General features: G+C 39.1%; 1 protein-coding gene across 1 annotated transcript; it reads left to right on the forward strand.

Annotated features, from left to right (window-relative positions):
• Window positions 1-372: 372 nt before the first annotated feature.
• On the forward strand, window positions 373-11,038 carry IL1A (interleukin 1 alpha). The gene is made up of 7 exons (XM_025354301.1): window positions 373-1,312; window positions 1,979-2,033; window positions 2,988-3,036; window positions 3,913-4,135; window positions 5,809-5,979; window positions 7,365-7,489; window positions 9,679-11,038. Exons 2-7 carry the CDS (start codon window positions 1,987-1,989, stop codon window positions 9,877-9,879), a joined length of 816 nt encoding a protein of 271 aa, XP_025210086.1. The 5' UTR covers window positions 373-1,312; window positions 1,979-1,986; the 3' UTR covers window positions 9,880-11,038.
• The last annotated feature ends 4,743 nt before the right edge of the window (window positions 11,039-15,781 follow it).

The following is a 15,781-nucleotide window of genomic DNA, read 5'->3' on the forward strand; positions in this document are numbered from 1 at the left end:
TTTGCTTTTCTATACCATGTTTTAGTGCCTTGCCTCTTTTTTTTCTCTCTCTTCTACCTTGTTCTTCCATCCATTTCCTTTGTTTGTTTGTTTTTTTTTTTTTTTGGAGATGGGGGCTTCACTACGTTGCCCACACTGGACTCGAACTCTGAGCCTCAAGTGATTGTCCTGCCTCAGCCTCCTGAACAGCTGGAACTACAGGGGCATGCCACCACACCTAGTTCATTTCCTTTATTTAAAATATTTATGGCTTAAACTCCACCTGGGAACATCCATTTGCTAAGAGTCTGGTGTTCTGCCACCTGAACTAGGCTGGCCACGGGAATTATAAAAGCCGAGAAATTCTTTAATAATAGCAACACCATTGAATAGCAACACCATTGAAGTCTTAGATGTAAAAATCCATGCCTTCCTTTCTCCCAATCTCCATTCCCAAATTTAGCCACTGGCTTCTGGCTGAGGCCTTAGGCATACCTCCCGGGGCTTGCACACACCTTCTTCTACAGAAGACACACCTTGGGCGTATCCTACAGACCAGGCTTCTCTCGGGTCCTCGGTAGACGGCTACTTTACTGTAACAGGGCCAGGGTGGAGAGTTCTGTCCCGAAGCTCTGTCCCCTCTCTAGGAAATGTGTTGACAATATTCAGAGGAGTAAGAGGCTCAAGACTTCTTTGTGGTCAAATATCACTTTTCTCTTCTCTACCCTGACCTAACCAGGAGCTTGTCACCCCATACTCTGAAGTGATTTATGCCTTAATCAAGCAAACTTCCCTTTCAGAAAAGATGGCTCATTTTCCCTCAAAAGTTGCCAGAAGCTGCCAAGTATTCTGCCAATTCACATTCAACCTGGAGCACAATCAACAGATTCAGCCGGAACACAACTCCAGCTACTATTAGAACTATTATTATTCATGAATTCCTCTCCAAATCTAGCCCCTTGGCTTCTGATTTCAGGATTTCTCCCTTCCTCCTAGAAACTTGATAAGTTTCCTGCACTTCCCTTTTTCTAAGACTACATGTTTGTCATCTTATAAAGCAAAGCAGTGAATAAAGGAACCAAGTCAATAACTTCTGGAATATCTGCAAACAACAATAATATCAGCTATGCCATCTTTCATTATTTTAGCCAGTATCAAGTTGAATGAACGTAGAAAAATACAAAACTGAATTCTTCCCTGTAAATTCCCCCTTTTGACGACGTACTTGTAGCCACGCCTACTTAAGACAATTACAAAAGGCGAAGAAGACTGACTCAGGCTTAAGCTGCCAGCCAGAGAGGGAGTCATTTCATTGGCGTTTGAGTCAGCAAAGGTATTGTCCTCACATCTCTGGCTATTAAAGTATTTTCTGTTGTTGTTTTTCTCTTTGGCTGTTTTCTCTCACATTGCCTTCTCTAAAGCTACAGCCTCTCCTTTCTTTTCTTGTCCCTCCCCGGTTTGGTATGTGACCTAGAATTACAGTCAGATTTTAGAAAATTATTCTCTCATTTTTCTGATAAGGACCGATTCGTTTTACTGAGAGATGGCAGAATTAGCTTCCTGTGAGGGCATGGGGTGAATACAACTGAGGCTTCTCATGGGAGGGAATCTCTACTACCCAAAATTATTAGGAGAAAATTGAACATTTCCAAGTCTGTCTCTCCCTTACCTCTGTGTAAGGGAAACACCTTATTCTTGTGGTGTTTCTGTAACCTCTTCAAATTTTCATTGATTGAATGCCTGTTCTGTGCAATACATTAGGTTGGGCACATAAGGAATACCAATATAAATAAAACATTCTAAAAGAAGTTTATGATCTAATAAAGGAGACAGGTACATAGCAAACTAATTCAAAGGAGCTAGCAGATGGAGAAAATGCTGAATGTGGACTAAGTCATTCAACAAAGTTTTCAAGAAGCACAAAGAGGAGGGGTTCCCCTCACAGGTATCCGGGTTAGAGGCTGGCTGAGCTGACCATGGCTGGTGTTCTCTGTTGCAGAAGTCAAGATGGCCAAAGTTCCGGACATGTTTGAAGACCTGAAGAACTGTTACAGGTAAGGAATAAGATGTATCTCTTGTGATTTAATGAAGGTTTCAAGGCTCACCAGAATCCAGCTAGGCATAACAGTGACCAGCATGGGGCCAGGCCGGCAGAGGCTGTAGGAATGTGTACTAGTCCTGAAGTCAGAGCAGGTTCAGAGAAGACCCAGAAAGACTGAGTATTCAGCATGTTAAACTGAGATTACATTGGCAGGGAGACCGCCATTTTAGAAAAGTTATTTTTGAGGTCTGCTGAGTCCTACATGAATTTCAGCATCAACTCAGACACAGCCTCTGTTGAGATCACATACCCTGATATAAGGATGGGTTTTACTGGTCCATTCTCAGGAAAACTTGGTCTCCTGCAGGAATAGGAAATGACTCCACAGCAAGCTGGGCATGTGAACGCAGATACGCAGGCAAATCTCGCTCATATGTAGAAGAAAGGTAAATGAACACAAAGATAAAATTACGGAACATATTAAACTAACATGACGTTTCCATTATCGGTAGTCAATACTAATGCAAACTAGGCTGTCAAAATTTTGCCTGGATATTTTACTAAGTATAAATTATGAAATCTGTTTTAGTGAATACATGAAAGCAATGTGTAACATATAATCTATTTGGTTAAAATAAAAATGAAGTGCTTCAAAACCTTTCTTTTCTCTTAAGGAGCTTAACATTCTTCCCTGAACTTCAATTAAAGCTCTTTGTTAGCCAGGTCTAATTTTTATAGATAAAGCACAGGTAAAGCTCAAAGCCTGTCTTGATGACTACTAATTCCATATTAGTAAGGTATGAATTACTCTACCTATGTGTATGTGTAGAAGTCCTTAAATTTCAAAGATGACTGTAATGGCCGTGTGTATGTGTGTGACCCACAACTACCATGGTCATTAAAACACGTTGGCCAGAGACCAAAGTGAAATAACAAACAATTACATTCTCATCGTCTTATTTGGCAGTGAAAACGAAGAAGACAGTTCCTCCATTGACCATCTGTCTCTGAATCAGGTAAGCAAATGACTGTAATTCTCATGGGACTGCTATTCTTACACAGTAGTTTCTTCATCAAAAGAGAACAGCAATGACTTGAATCTTAAATGCTTTTGTTTTACCCTCACTAGAGGTCCAGAGACCTGTCTTCCATTGTAAGCGAGAGCAGCTGCCTTATAAAGTTGATGTGCATTGGCTTCTCCCAGAACAGAGCAGAATTATCCCAAATCCCTGAGAACTGGAGTCTCCTGGGGCAGGCTTCATCAGGATGTCATGCCATCCTGAGACAGGCCCCACAGACCGCTTCACCAGGGGTCTGTCTCCTAACATGATGTGTTGTGGTTGCCCTCTCTGACACCAACATCAGAGGTTAGAGAAAGTCTCCAAACATGAAGCTGGGGGAGAGGAAGCAAGCCAATTGAAAGTGAGAAATCTACAGCCACTCACCAAGCTGTGTCATTGTGTTTGGAGACCACAAATAGACAGTATAAGTACTGCCTGGTATGTCTTTGGTACTGGCTTTAAAAGCTGTCCTCAAAGGAGTATTTCTAAAATATTTTGAGCATTGTTAAGTAGATTTTTAGCCTCCTGAGAGGGAACTAATTGGAAAGCTACCACTCACTACAATCATTGTTAACCTATTTAGTTACAGCATCTCATTTTTGAGCATGCAAATAAATGAAAAAGTCTTCCTAAAAAGTCATCTTTTTACCTTGGAAGGAGAAAGGAAGTTGAGACAAAAGGGAGAGAGGGAAAGAAGCCTAATGAAACATGAGTTACCTAAGACCAGAATGGAGATCCTCCTCACTACATCTGTTGAATACAGCACTACTGAAAGGACTTTCATTCCCTGACCATGAACAGCCTCTCAGTTTCTGTTTTCCTTCCTCATAGAAATCCTTCTATGATGTAAGCTATGGCCCACTCCATGAAGGCTGCATGGATCAGTCTGTGTCTCTGAGTATCTCTGAAATCTCTAAAACATCCAAGCTGTCCTTCAAGCAGAGCATGGTGGTAGTATCAACCAATGGGAAGGTTCTGAAGAAGAGACGGTTGAGTTTAAGCCAGTCCATCGCGGATGATAACCTGGAGGCCATCGCCAATGACTCAGAGGAAGGTAAGGGGTCAAGCACAATAATATCTTTGTTTCACAGTTTTAAGTAAGTAGGGACAATAGAATTTAGGGGAAAATTAAACCTGGAGTCAGAATAACAAGAAGACAACCAAGCATTCGTCTGGTAACTACATAGAAAGAAAATTAATTTTTATCCTTCTCCAGGAGGGAGAGATGAGCAGTGGCCCAAATTGAGAATACTTGCTCACAGCCATTATTTCTTGGCCATATTGTAAAGGTCATGTGGCTTTTAGCCTTTCAGGAGAAAGCAGTAACAAGACCACTTACAAGCTATGTTCCTCTCATACTAACTATGCCTCCTTGGGCACGTTACATAATCTTTCGGTGATTCAGTTTCCTCCACTGTAAAATGGAAATAATCAGAATCCCCCACTCATTGGATTGTTGTAAAGATTAAGAGTCTCAGGCTTTATAGACTGAGCTAGCTGGGCCCTCCTGACTGTTATAAAGGTTAAATGAGTCAACATTCCCTAACTTCTGGACTAGAATAATGTCTGGTACATAGTAAGAACCCAATAAATGTTAGCTATTATTATTATTACTACTACTACTACCTATATGAATACTACCAGCAATATTAACTTATTAATGACTGATTATGTCTAAACCTCACAAGAATCCTACCTTCTCATTTTACATAAAAGGAAACTAAGCTCATTGAGATAGGTAAACTGCCCAACGGCACACATCTGTAAGTGGGAGAGCCTCAAATCTAATCTAGTTCTACCTGAGTATAAAAACCATGGTTTCGTGCTCGCTTCGGCAGCACATATACTAAAAACCATGGTTTCTCCTCCATGCCTTTACTGTACAAGCCTCCACATGAACTAGAAACCCAGTATTCCTAAGATAATACCTAAGCAATAACATGTGTTTACCTAGAAGGTTTTAAAATGTAACAATATATAAGAAAATAAAAATCACTCATATTGCCAGTGAGAGTTTACTACTACCAGCGCTATGGTATGTTTCCTTAAAGTCTTTGCTATACACATACCTACATGTGAACAAATATGCCTAACATTATCAAGACCACACTATTTACAACTTTATATCTAGCTTTTCTTACTTAGCAATGTATTGAGGACATTTTAGAGTGCCCATTTTTCACCATTATAAGCAATGCAACAATGAACATCTGTATAACCATTCATTTCTCTCACCCTTTATTTCCTTAGAATATATTCCTAGAATTTCCCAGAGCCATGAAGATTTGTGACGCTATTGATATGTGCCACTTTGCAGAAATGTGGTGGATCTGCACTCTCAGTGACATATATAATTATTTTTAAGGCGTTCATTTTTTTCTCAGAGTGCATTCATTTGAACATATAGATAGGAAATACTGGTAGTCTTCCTGGTCAGTTAGAAACACCCACACAATGAGAAAGTTGTGCAAATAGTCTTTTTAAAAACAATGAAACTATTGCCTGAGGAATTGAAGTTTTAAAAGAAGCACATAAGTAACAACAAGGATAATCCTAGAAAACCAATTCTACTGCTGACTGGGTGATTTCACTTCTCTTTGCTTCCTCATTTGGATTAGAATATTCCTGATATCCCCTCCAGAACTATCTTCCCTGCTTGTACTAGAGTGTGTATATCATCTGTGTTTGTACATAGACATTAATCTACACTTGTGATCATGGTTTTAGAAATCATCAAGCCCAGGTCGGCACCTTTTAGCTTCCTAAGCAATATGACATACCACTTTATAAGGATCATCAAACACGAATTCATCCTGAATGACACCCTCAATCAAACTATAATTCGAGCCAATGATCAGTACCTCACGGCTGCTGCAATACATAATCTGGATGAAGCAGGTATATTAAAATGGTACCAGACATTTCTGTCATCCTCCCCTCCTTTCATTTACTTATTTATTTATTTCAATCTTTCTGCTTGCAAAAAAACATACTTCTTCAGAGTTCTGGGTTGCACCATTCTTCTAGAATAGCTTGAAGCACAGCGCTCCCATAAAAATCCCAAGCCAGGGCAGAAGGTTCAACTAAATCTGGAAGTTGCACAAGAGAGAAGTGTCCTATATTTGAGAGTAAAGGGTTGTGCACAAAGCTTGCTGATGTACTACCTCTTTGGTTCTTTCAGACATTCTTACCCTCAATTTTAAAACTTAGAAAACTCACTGTCAGACATATTAAATGACTTACTCAGATTTACCCAGAAGCCAATGAAGAACAATCACTCTCCTTTAAAAAGTCTGTTGATGAAACTCACAAGTAACACCAAACTAGGAAGGTCTTTATTATCTCTGATAACACATTTGTAAGGCAAAACCACCAATAAGCTACAAATATGGCTTAAAGGATGAAGTTTAGTGTCCAAAAACTTTTATCACACACATCCAATTTTCATGGCGGACATGTTTTAGTTTCAACAGTATACATATTTTCAAAGGTCCAGAGAGGCAATTTTGCAATAAACAAGCAAGACATTTTCTGATTGGATGCACTTCAGCTAACATGCTTTCAACTCTGCATTTACAAATTATTTTGTGTTCTATTTCCTACTTAATATTATTTCTGCAATTTTCCCAATATTGACATCATATGTGTATTTGCCATTTTTAATGTCACTAGATAATTCAATCATGTTGCTCTGTTGGTCCCTTGGGTTTACTCTAAATAGCTTGGTTGCAAATATCTTTGTATATATTATTGTTTTTTCTCCTATGTGGTAATCTCTTTGAGCATATCCCAAAGTGGAATGCCTAGATCAACGGGCATAATTTGACAGCTCTTATTAAACGTTATTCTGTAAGTAAAAACTGAACTACTTTTCAGTATCATTAGCAACATATGAGTGTATCAGCTTCCTAAACCCCTCCATTTTAGGTCGTTATGAACTCATGATCTAACAAATTACAGGGTCTATCCCACTAACAAAATTATAAGAGATTCAACACTTATTCAGCCCCCAAGGATTCATTCAATGTAGAAAATTCTAAGAACATTAACCAAGTATTTACTTGCTTGGTGAGTGTGGAAGACATTGTGAAGGATACAAAGATGTATAGAATTCCATTCCTGACTTCCAGGTATTGACACCATAGGTGGGGACCTAACTATACACACATACATACACACACACACACACACACACACACACCATGCACACACAATCTACATCAACACTTGATTTTATACAAATGCAATGAATTCACTTTATTTTTGGCTCTTCTCTTCACCAGTGAAATTTGACATGGGTGCTTATACGTCATCAAAGGATGATACTAAAGTTCCTGTGATTCTAAGAATCTCAAAAACTCAATTGTATGTGAGTGCCCAAGATGAAGACCAACCGGTGCTGCTGAAGGTCAGTTGTCCCTTTGTCTCCCACTTACCCTCATTTACATCTCATATGTTTGTAAATAAGCCCATAGGCAGACACCTCTAACAAGGTGACACCATCCTCTTTTCTTCCTACCACAGCCCCCACCTGCCCACCCCACTCCCATCGATTCCAGAGGCATGCCTAGGCAGGATCTGGAGAAAATATAATAGAGGTGGCAAAAGTAAATAAGAAGAAAATTACCTTCTTCTTTCTTTTTCCTTTCCCTGCCTGACCTTATTCACCTCCCACCCCAGGGCATCCATTTATTCCATTGATCTTTACTGACATCTATTATCTGACCTACACAATACTAGACCTTAGGGCAATGTGGCCTGCCTCCAAGAAACTCAAATAAGCCAACTGGGATCAGAGACGATTAATCACCTGCCAATGGGCACAAAGCAAAAAGTTGGGAACCAAGTCCCAAAATGGGGCTTGCTGCTTCCAGTGCCCCTCTCTCTGCATTGATGTCAGCATTATCCTTCATCCCAGCCCTATCTCCACTACCACTTCCCCCCTAAAACACACACACACACACACAATAGCCTTAGATGTTTTCTCCACTGATAAGTAGGTGACTCAATTTGTAAGTGTGTAATCCAAGACCTTCTATTCCCAACTAGAACTTATGTGCCTGCCTGTGCTTTTCTGGATCAAGTGATGCCCACAGAGTAGGGTAGCAGCTTCATTCATGAACTCATTCAACAAGCATTATTCATTGAGAGCCTTCTATTTTTCAGGCATAGTGCCAACAGCTGTGTAGACAGTGGTGCATCAAAGCCTCTAGTCTCATAGAACTTAGTCTTCTGGAGGATACGGAAAACAGACAATTCAAACAACCAACAAAAGAGCAAGACACTGCAAAAAAAAAAAATGAATAGGGTGCTAAGATAGAGAAAAGTGGGAGAGTGCTATTTAGACAAAGTGGTAAAAACAAATCCCCTTGTGAGATGAGAGCTGCCGACAGGAGGGGGTGGGTCATGGTTGTGGGTTTGGGGGTAGGACATTCAGAGAAGTGTGAACACACCCAAGCCCTACAACTTCAAGATGGTAAAGGACAGCTCCAAGGATCAGAAGAAGCACTCTTGGAACTGGGGCATTTTGAGAAGGAGAAAAAATATGCAGAGACTAGAGCTTGCATTTGGATTTCATTTGAGGTACAATGAAAAGCCATTAATGGGTTTCAGACAGTGCAATGCCCTGACCTCACTTATACTTCCTAAAATAGAAAACAGATCAGAAGGAAGGCAATAGAGAAAGCAGAAAGTCCAATGAGGAGGTTTAACGGCAGTCATGGGGGTGGGGTAAGGAAAAGAAATGGAAAGAAACAGGCAGAATTGGGTTATATTTTGGAGATAGAACCAACAGAAGGAAGAGGAGAAATATCATTTACGAGAAGGGAAAAAGTAGGAGAGGAATAGGTTTGGGAAATAAATCCTGCTGACATTGGAAACCCCAAGGAAGCCTCAAAAGTATGTTTACTTGCTTTGGATTTTAAAGAGTAGGAAAGAAGCATCTCAACTTGGAATTTGAAATCTATTTTTCCATAAAAGCGTTGTTAAATTCTACTCATACTCACAAGAAAAGTACACTCTGAAGAGAGTATATTGAAAGAGTTTAGTTACTGATATACTTAGGAATTTTGTGTGTGTGCGTGTGTGTGTGTGTGTGTGTGTATGTGTGTGTGTGTTTAACCTTCAATTGTTGACTTACATACTGAGATAAATGTCATCTAAATGCTAAATTGATCTCCCAAAGGTATCATTTGTTCATTTGGAGATCAAAATGTTTAGGGGGCTTAGAATCACCAGTGCTCAGATTTGATGCAAAATGCCTTAGGCCTATGTTGGAGGCAGGACAGAAACAATGTTTCCCTCCTACTTGCCTGGATACAGTGAGATACTAGTGTCCCCGGTAATCTTCATAACTAATTTAGATCTCTCTCTAATCAACTAAGGAAATCAACTCTTATTAATAGACTGGGCCACACATCTACTAGGCATGTAATAAATGCTTGTTGAATGAACAAATGAATGAAGAGCCTATAGCATCATGTTACAGCCATAGTCCTAAAGTGCTGTTTCTCATGAAGGCCAAATGCCAAGGGATTGAGCTTCAGTCCTTTTTCTAACGTCTTGCTCTCTAACAGAATTCTCTTCTTTTCTTCATAGGAGATGCCTGAGATACCCAAAACCATCACAGGTAGTGAGACCAACTTCCTCTTCTTCTGGGAAACTCATGGCACTAAGAACTACTTCATATCAGTTGCCCATCCAAACTTGTTTATTGCCACAAAGCACGACAATTGGGTGTGCCTGGCAAAGGGGCTACCCTCTATCACTGACTTTCAGATACTGGAAAACCAGGCTTAGGTCTGGAGTCTGCTCACTTGTGCAGTGTTGACAGTTCATATGTACCATGTATATGAAAAAGCTAAATCCTTTACTGTTAGTCATTTGCTGCACATGTACTGAGCCTTGTAATTCTAAATGAATGTTTACACTCTTTGTAAGAGAGGAGCAATGTCTAGTGGAACCAACACTAACATATAATGTTGTTTGTTATTTAAAGAACACCCTATATTTTGCATAGTACCAATCATTTTAATTATTATTCTTCATAACAATCTTAGGAGGACCAGAGCTACTGACTACGGCTACCAAAAAGACTCTACCCATATTACAGATGGGCAAATTAAGGCATAAGAAAACTAAGAAATATGCACAATAGCAGTTGAAATAAGAAGCCACAGACCTAGTATTTCATTTCAACTGTTTGCTTCTACTTTTAAGTTGCTAATGAACTCTTACTCAAATAGCATAAGTTTCTGGGACCTCGGTTTTATCATTTTCAAAATGGAGTGAATAATACCTAAGCCTTCCTGCCGCAACAGTTTTTTATGCTAATCAGGGAGGTCATTTTGGTAAAATACTTCTTGAACCTGAGCCTCAAGATGAAGGCAAAGCACGAAATGTTATTTTTAAATTATTATTTATATATGTATTTATAAATATATTTAAGATAATTATAACATATTATATTTATGGGAGCCCCTTCATCCTCTGAGCGTGACCAGGCATCCTCCAGAATAGCAGACAGTGCTTTCTGGGATGAGTAAGTTTGATTTCATTAATACAGGGCATTTTGGTCCAAGTTGTGCTTATCCCATAGCCAGAAAACTCTGCATTCTAGTACTTGGGAGACCTGTGATTATATAATAAATGTATATTAATTACTTTGAGCTGATAATTGGTCCAATCTTTGACTCTTTTGTAATTAAACTTGCCTGGGCGTTCTTGTTTCATTCAATTCCACCTGCAATCAAGTCCTACAAGCTAAAATTAGATGAACTCAACTTTGACAACCATGAGACCACTGTTATCAAAACTTTCTTTTCTGGAATGTAATCAACATTTCTTCTAGGTTACAAAAATTGTGATCAGACCATATGTTACATTATTATCAACAATAGTGATTGATAGATTGTTATCAGTCATAACTGAATAAAGCTTGCAACAAAATTCTCTGACACATAGTTGTTCATTGTCTTAATCATTATTTTACTGCATGGTAATTAGGAACAAAAGGTAAATGTTTACATAAATAATTGCATTTAGTGTTACTTTATAAAACCAAACCAAGATTTTATATTTTTTCTCCTCTTTGTTAGCTGCCAGTATGCATAAATGGCATTAAGAATGATAATATTTCCAGGTTCACTTAAAGCTCACATTACACAAACACAAAACATGTGTTCCTATCTTTATACAAACTTACACATATAGGGATACATTAAAAACAACTAATAGGCCAGGCACGGTGGCTCAGATCTCAATCCCAGCACTTTGGGAGGCCAAGGCAGGAGGATCACTTGAGGTCAGGAGTTCGAGACCAGCCTAGGCAACATAGTGAGACCTCATCTCTACAAATAAAAAATAAAAAATAAAAAAATTAGCTGGACATGGTAGTGAGCACCTCGTTCCAGCTACTTGGGAGGCTTGAGGTGGGAGGATCACTTGAGCCTGGGAGATGGAGGCTGCAGTGAGCTGTGTTCACACCACTGCACCCCAACCTGGGCGACAGAGTGAGACCCAGTCTCAAAAGATAGATAAATTTTTTTAAATGTTAAAAATATATAAAAGAGAATTTTAAAAGAACAACTAATAGATCCAAGCATGGATGCAAGACATATTTAGTTGGAAAATCAAGGTTAATATCAAGGGATCTTGGAAATGGGTGTGGTAGATTTGGGTAAGGAGTAGTCTAAGATGACCCTGTTTCTTGGTACTGGAGACTGGATGAGTGGCAGCGTCTTAACCATATTTTTGGTAGAAATATGGAGGTCTTCTCCATTCCAGGACGAATGATGAGTAAAATTTTAGGCATGTACTTTGAGCTACTAGAGGACACTCAATTGCAGATGTACAATGGGGAGATGATAACGTATCTGGAACTCAGAAAAATAACTGCATATAGATATGGAAGACATTAGTAGGTATGTAGTAGATAAAATCCTAAAAGTGATGTCAGAGGGAGAAGAGAAGTATATGGTGAACACTGTTGGTTGTCCATGCAATTGCCATCTCTCCTTCTTCCTTACTGACAGAACCCTGATTTCATTGAGAAGTCAACATGCCCTTCCCCAAAGGATGAATCCAATTGATTTAAGATTATGTTCATTCTATTCTTATATGACTAAGTCATGTTGACTTAATCCTATCAAATGAGATGTCAATCTGGAAACAACTTCTGGAAAAGATTTTCTACTTGCTAAAATAAAGAGCCATATAGATGGTCCTTTATCTTCCTTCTTCCTTGAATGAGACACGTTCTATGAGGAAGTGAAGCTCGAACTGTGGTCTCCAACTTGCAACAACTGGGAAGTCAGAGCAACACAATGAAGAATGCAGAGTGGAAGGAGAAAAACAGCCAGCATCTCTGACAACATTGTTACACCGAGAACCTACCTCCAGATTTTAAGAAAACAAGAAATGCTACTGTTATTAAGCCATTTTCACTGGGTTTGCTATGATGTGCAGTCAAATCTAGCTTAACTGATACAGAGTGCCACAGAGACCTGGTCTCTTGTTTGTCTCACCCTGTTCTTTCTAGCAGCCATGACTTTCCTAGGGTTTCCTTACCCCAAGTCTGGCTAGAGCAAGACTAAGTAAGACTTGATTCCTTACTCTCCTTTGGTTTTAAGAATATTAAAGAATTATTTTAATATTAATATATTTTAAGAAATAAGGAAATACAAAACACTGAGCAAGCAACACAAATTCAAGACATCTTAAAAAGTATAATAGTTGCTCAGTCTCTGATTAACAGTGAAACATTGAATCATTGTAGAAATGGCCTTGGAGTGTTATTCTCCCAGGCCAGCTATCCATATGGTCTGCCCACAGTAAGAGTCACCATGGTGAGACTCAACAGTCTTAGCACAGAACTTGTTAGAGTCTATTTCTTTTCTTACGGTCCTATATATCAGGTTCCAAATCAATGACAGTAAAGCCAAATCTCTGCCTTTAAACCCAAGGCACAGAGCCAAAAGCCAAAAGATATTTCCCTAACCTTCCTCCCACTGAGGAGACTCCTCTGACATTTAAAAACACCTACACTTGAAATTTGGGGGGTGATGGAATTGTTGAGATAGTAATAACTGTTGTGGTGGATATAAAATATGCTCGTGTATCTGTATCTCTGAATGACTTATTTATAAGTTTAATGGTTATATACATTTCTGACTTTAAAAAATGAATGTATGATTATATGACAATATAACAATTTACAAAAAATGTATTATCTACAACACCTCATTGAACTATATATAAAATAAATTATACCTCAGTAACAAGGGATTTTTTTAATTTACAAGGAAAACAATCTTTATTCCATTTACTGCTTTGTGTATCCAGAGTGGTCTTTTCTTTTTTTTTTTTTTTGTACCCTCTCTCAACCCCAGGCATGAGATGTTCATTTATCCTAAATGCTCTATAGAGTAATTTACCTTTCTTATGGATACATTGTTTGCATTTCCCTGTCATTGGCTCTCACTGGCCAAGAACACCTTTGCTCCTTCTTCTCAAAAACTTATCCCTTACCAATTTTTTTTTTATCAGAGTGGCTGACAGACAAACAAAGGGTGTCATGCAACCTTATAAGCAAAGAGGCTAAGCTCTGGAGGGTAAACTGAGGTCTGGCTCAAAAGTATACATCCCTGGGCCTCACCTCTGGAGATTCAGTCAGTTTGGGTAGAACTTAAGCATCTTAAATTTGTTAAGCTCTGAAAGTAACTCTCATGTTTATCATTGGTTAAGAAACACTGCATGAAGAGAGTCCCAGATTAAGGGTGGTTTTATTATAGTGTTAATAATGGCTTCCCTTTGGGCAAGTCAGTCCAGGATTAGAAGAGATGAGAACACACAAGTTCCATCAATTCAGCAGAGGCCTTCTCACAGCCACAGGGACACCAGCAAACCTCATTTGGAAATAAGATATTCAACAGCACAAGTACTCCCATTTTATATACTCACTTATACTTGCATAGAAACTGAGGGGCCTGCCAAGCAGGTGCTTGCCTTTGGAGTCACTCTTCCAAAAGGTCTGGAGTGCTTTGCCCAATTGAGAGGCCTATGGAATAAGAAAAACATGACTGGATGTTCCCTGTCTTATCTTCTCAACTCTCCACACTCTAAAAAACAACTTTGGCTCCTCACATGACAAGAGCCTTGATTTTCAGAGGAACTCTCCCTTCTCATCTCCACCAAGAAGTAGAGCTAATTTCCTTCCACAGAGCTCCTATTCACTATTTCATGGATGGTGAAGTCAATTCTTTGTCATGTGAGGAGAAACGCTGTTACTTCTTTTAAAAACAGAAAGGAGAGCGTTTACGGAGATTACGGACAGGTATTCTTGATATGAATGTATTGCATCAATTCAGAAGATTATTCAACAGATGTTTTGTACATACGTATAATAAAATGCTGCAATCCCAAGGTCTCAGCCTGGGATCACTAAGAACAACTCATGCTGCAGACCTCATTACCACTTTTGATGGGATTACCTGAGTGGCATTGGCAGGTATATCTCTGTTGTGGCAGTGAGTGGATTGTGGCTTAAAGTCATTAAGCATTTGGATCAGATAGATAATTCCTCTTGTTCTGATCCATATCAAGAGTTTTCTTGAAGTTGTTCTTTGTTTGTTTTTGTTTTTGTCTGTAGAGACAGGGTCTCAATATGTTGCCCAGACTGTTCTCAAACTCCCACCTTGGCCTCCCAAAGTACTGGAATTACAATTGTGAGCCCCTGCACCTGGCCTTCACCAAAGGAAGTTCTTATTACAGATTTCCTGCATATTTGCCTTCAGGAAGAGGATGCACTGGTTAGAGGTGTGAATGTCAGGTCCCTTCTGCCATTCTAACCCTGTTATAAAGTAAAATTGGCTCTCCAGCTTATCATTTAGTCTCTTTGAATCTAGAATACTGTAGAATTTGGAATCAAGACTGGATTCAAATCTCATTTACTTTGTGATTTGGGCTAGTCTCTTAATCTCTCAATGTCAGTTTCCTTACTTGTAAAAATGGAGATAGTAATTATTAACACAGCAAAGGTTTGTAATATCAAATGAGATAAAATACAGAAAGAGCTTAGCACAGCACCATGGATTTAGAGTGTTTGATGCATTCATTATTTTACTTAAGAGTAGCTATTATCGTTTTTACTTAGTGAAGGTATCCCTGAGAATCTAATCCACAATCAGGATACCAATTAAATCAAGTTCCTGAATCCACACTGAGGATTGGCTCAAGCAATCCTCCCACGTGGGTGAAGGCAAATATTCTACAAACCATCAGGTAAAGTCACTTGATCAGTCAGTCAGCCATCCTTGGTGACTTCAACCCAGCCATGCTTATTTCTTTTCTGGGAGGGTGGGAGGTGTGGTTTATAGAGATGGGGTCTCTCTCTGTTTCCCAGGCTGGTCTCAAATGCCTGGCTTCAAGCAATCCTCCCACCTTGGCTTCCCAAAGTGCTGGGATTACAAGCATGAACCACCATACCCAGCCTGTATTTTGATTTTTACCATTGCATTTAGCAAAGTCTCTAGTGATATTGTGGTAGACAAGGCAGAGACATATGGGCTATAAGAGCTAGTAGTATTATTGAATGGGCTTGTGGCTACTTATACGTAGTGTGGTTACTGTATTGAAGGGATCTTTAAAAGGAGAAAGCCCTATTCATTCAAAAGACATTAATTTAGTTTCTCTTTGGTGCCAA

The sequence above is a fragment of the Theropithecus gelada genome, chromosome 13 (genome assembly GCF_003255815.1).
Source record: "Theropithecus gelada isolate Dixy chromosome 13, Tgel_1.0, whole genome shotgun sequence".
Classification (NCBI taxonomy): Eukaryota; Metazoa; Chordata; class Mammalia; order Primates; family Cercopithecidae; genus Theropithecus; species Theropithecus gelada.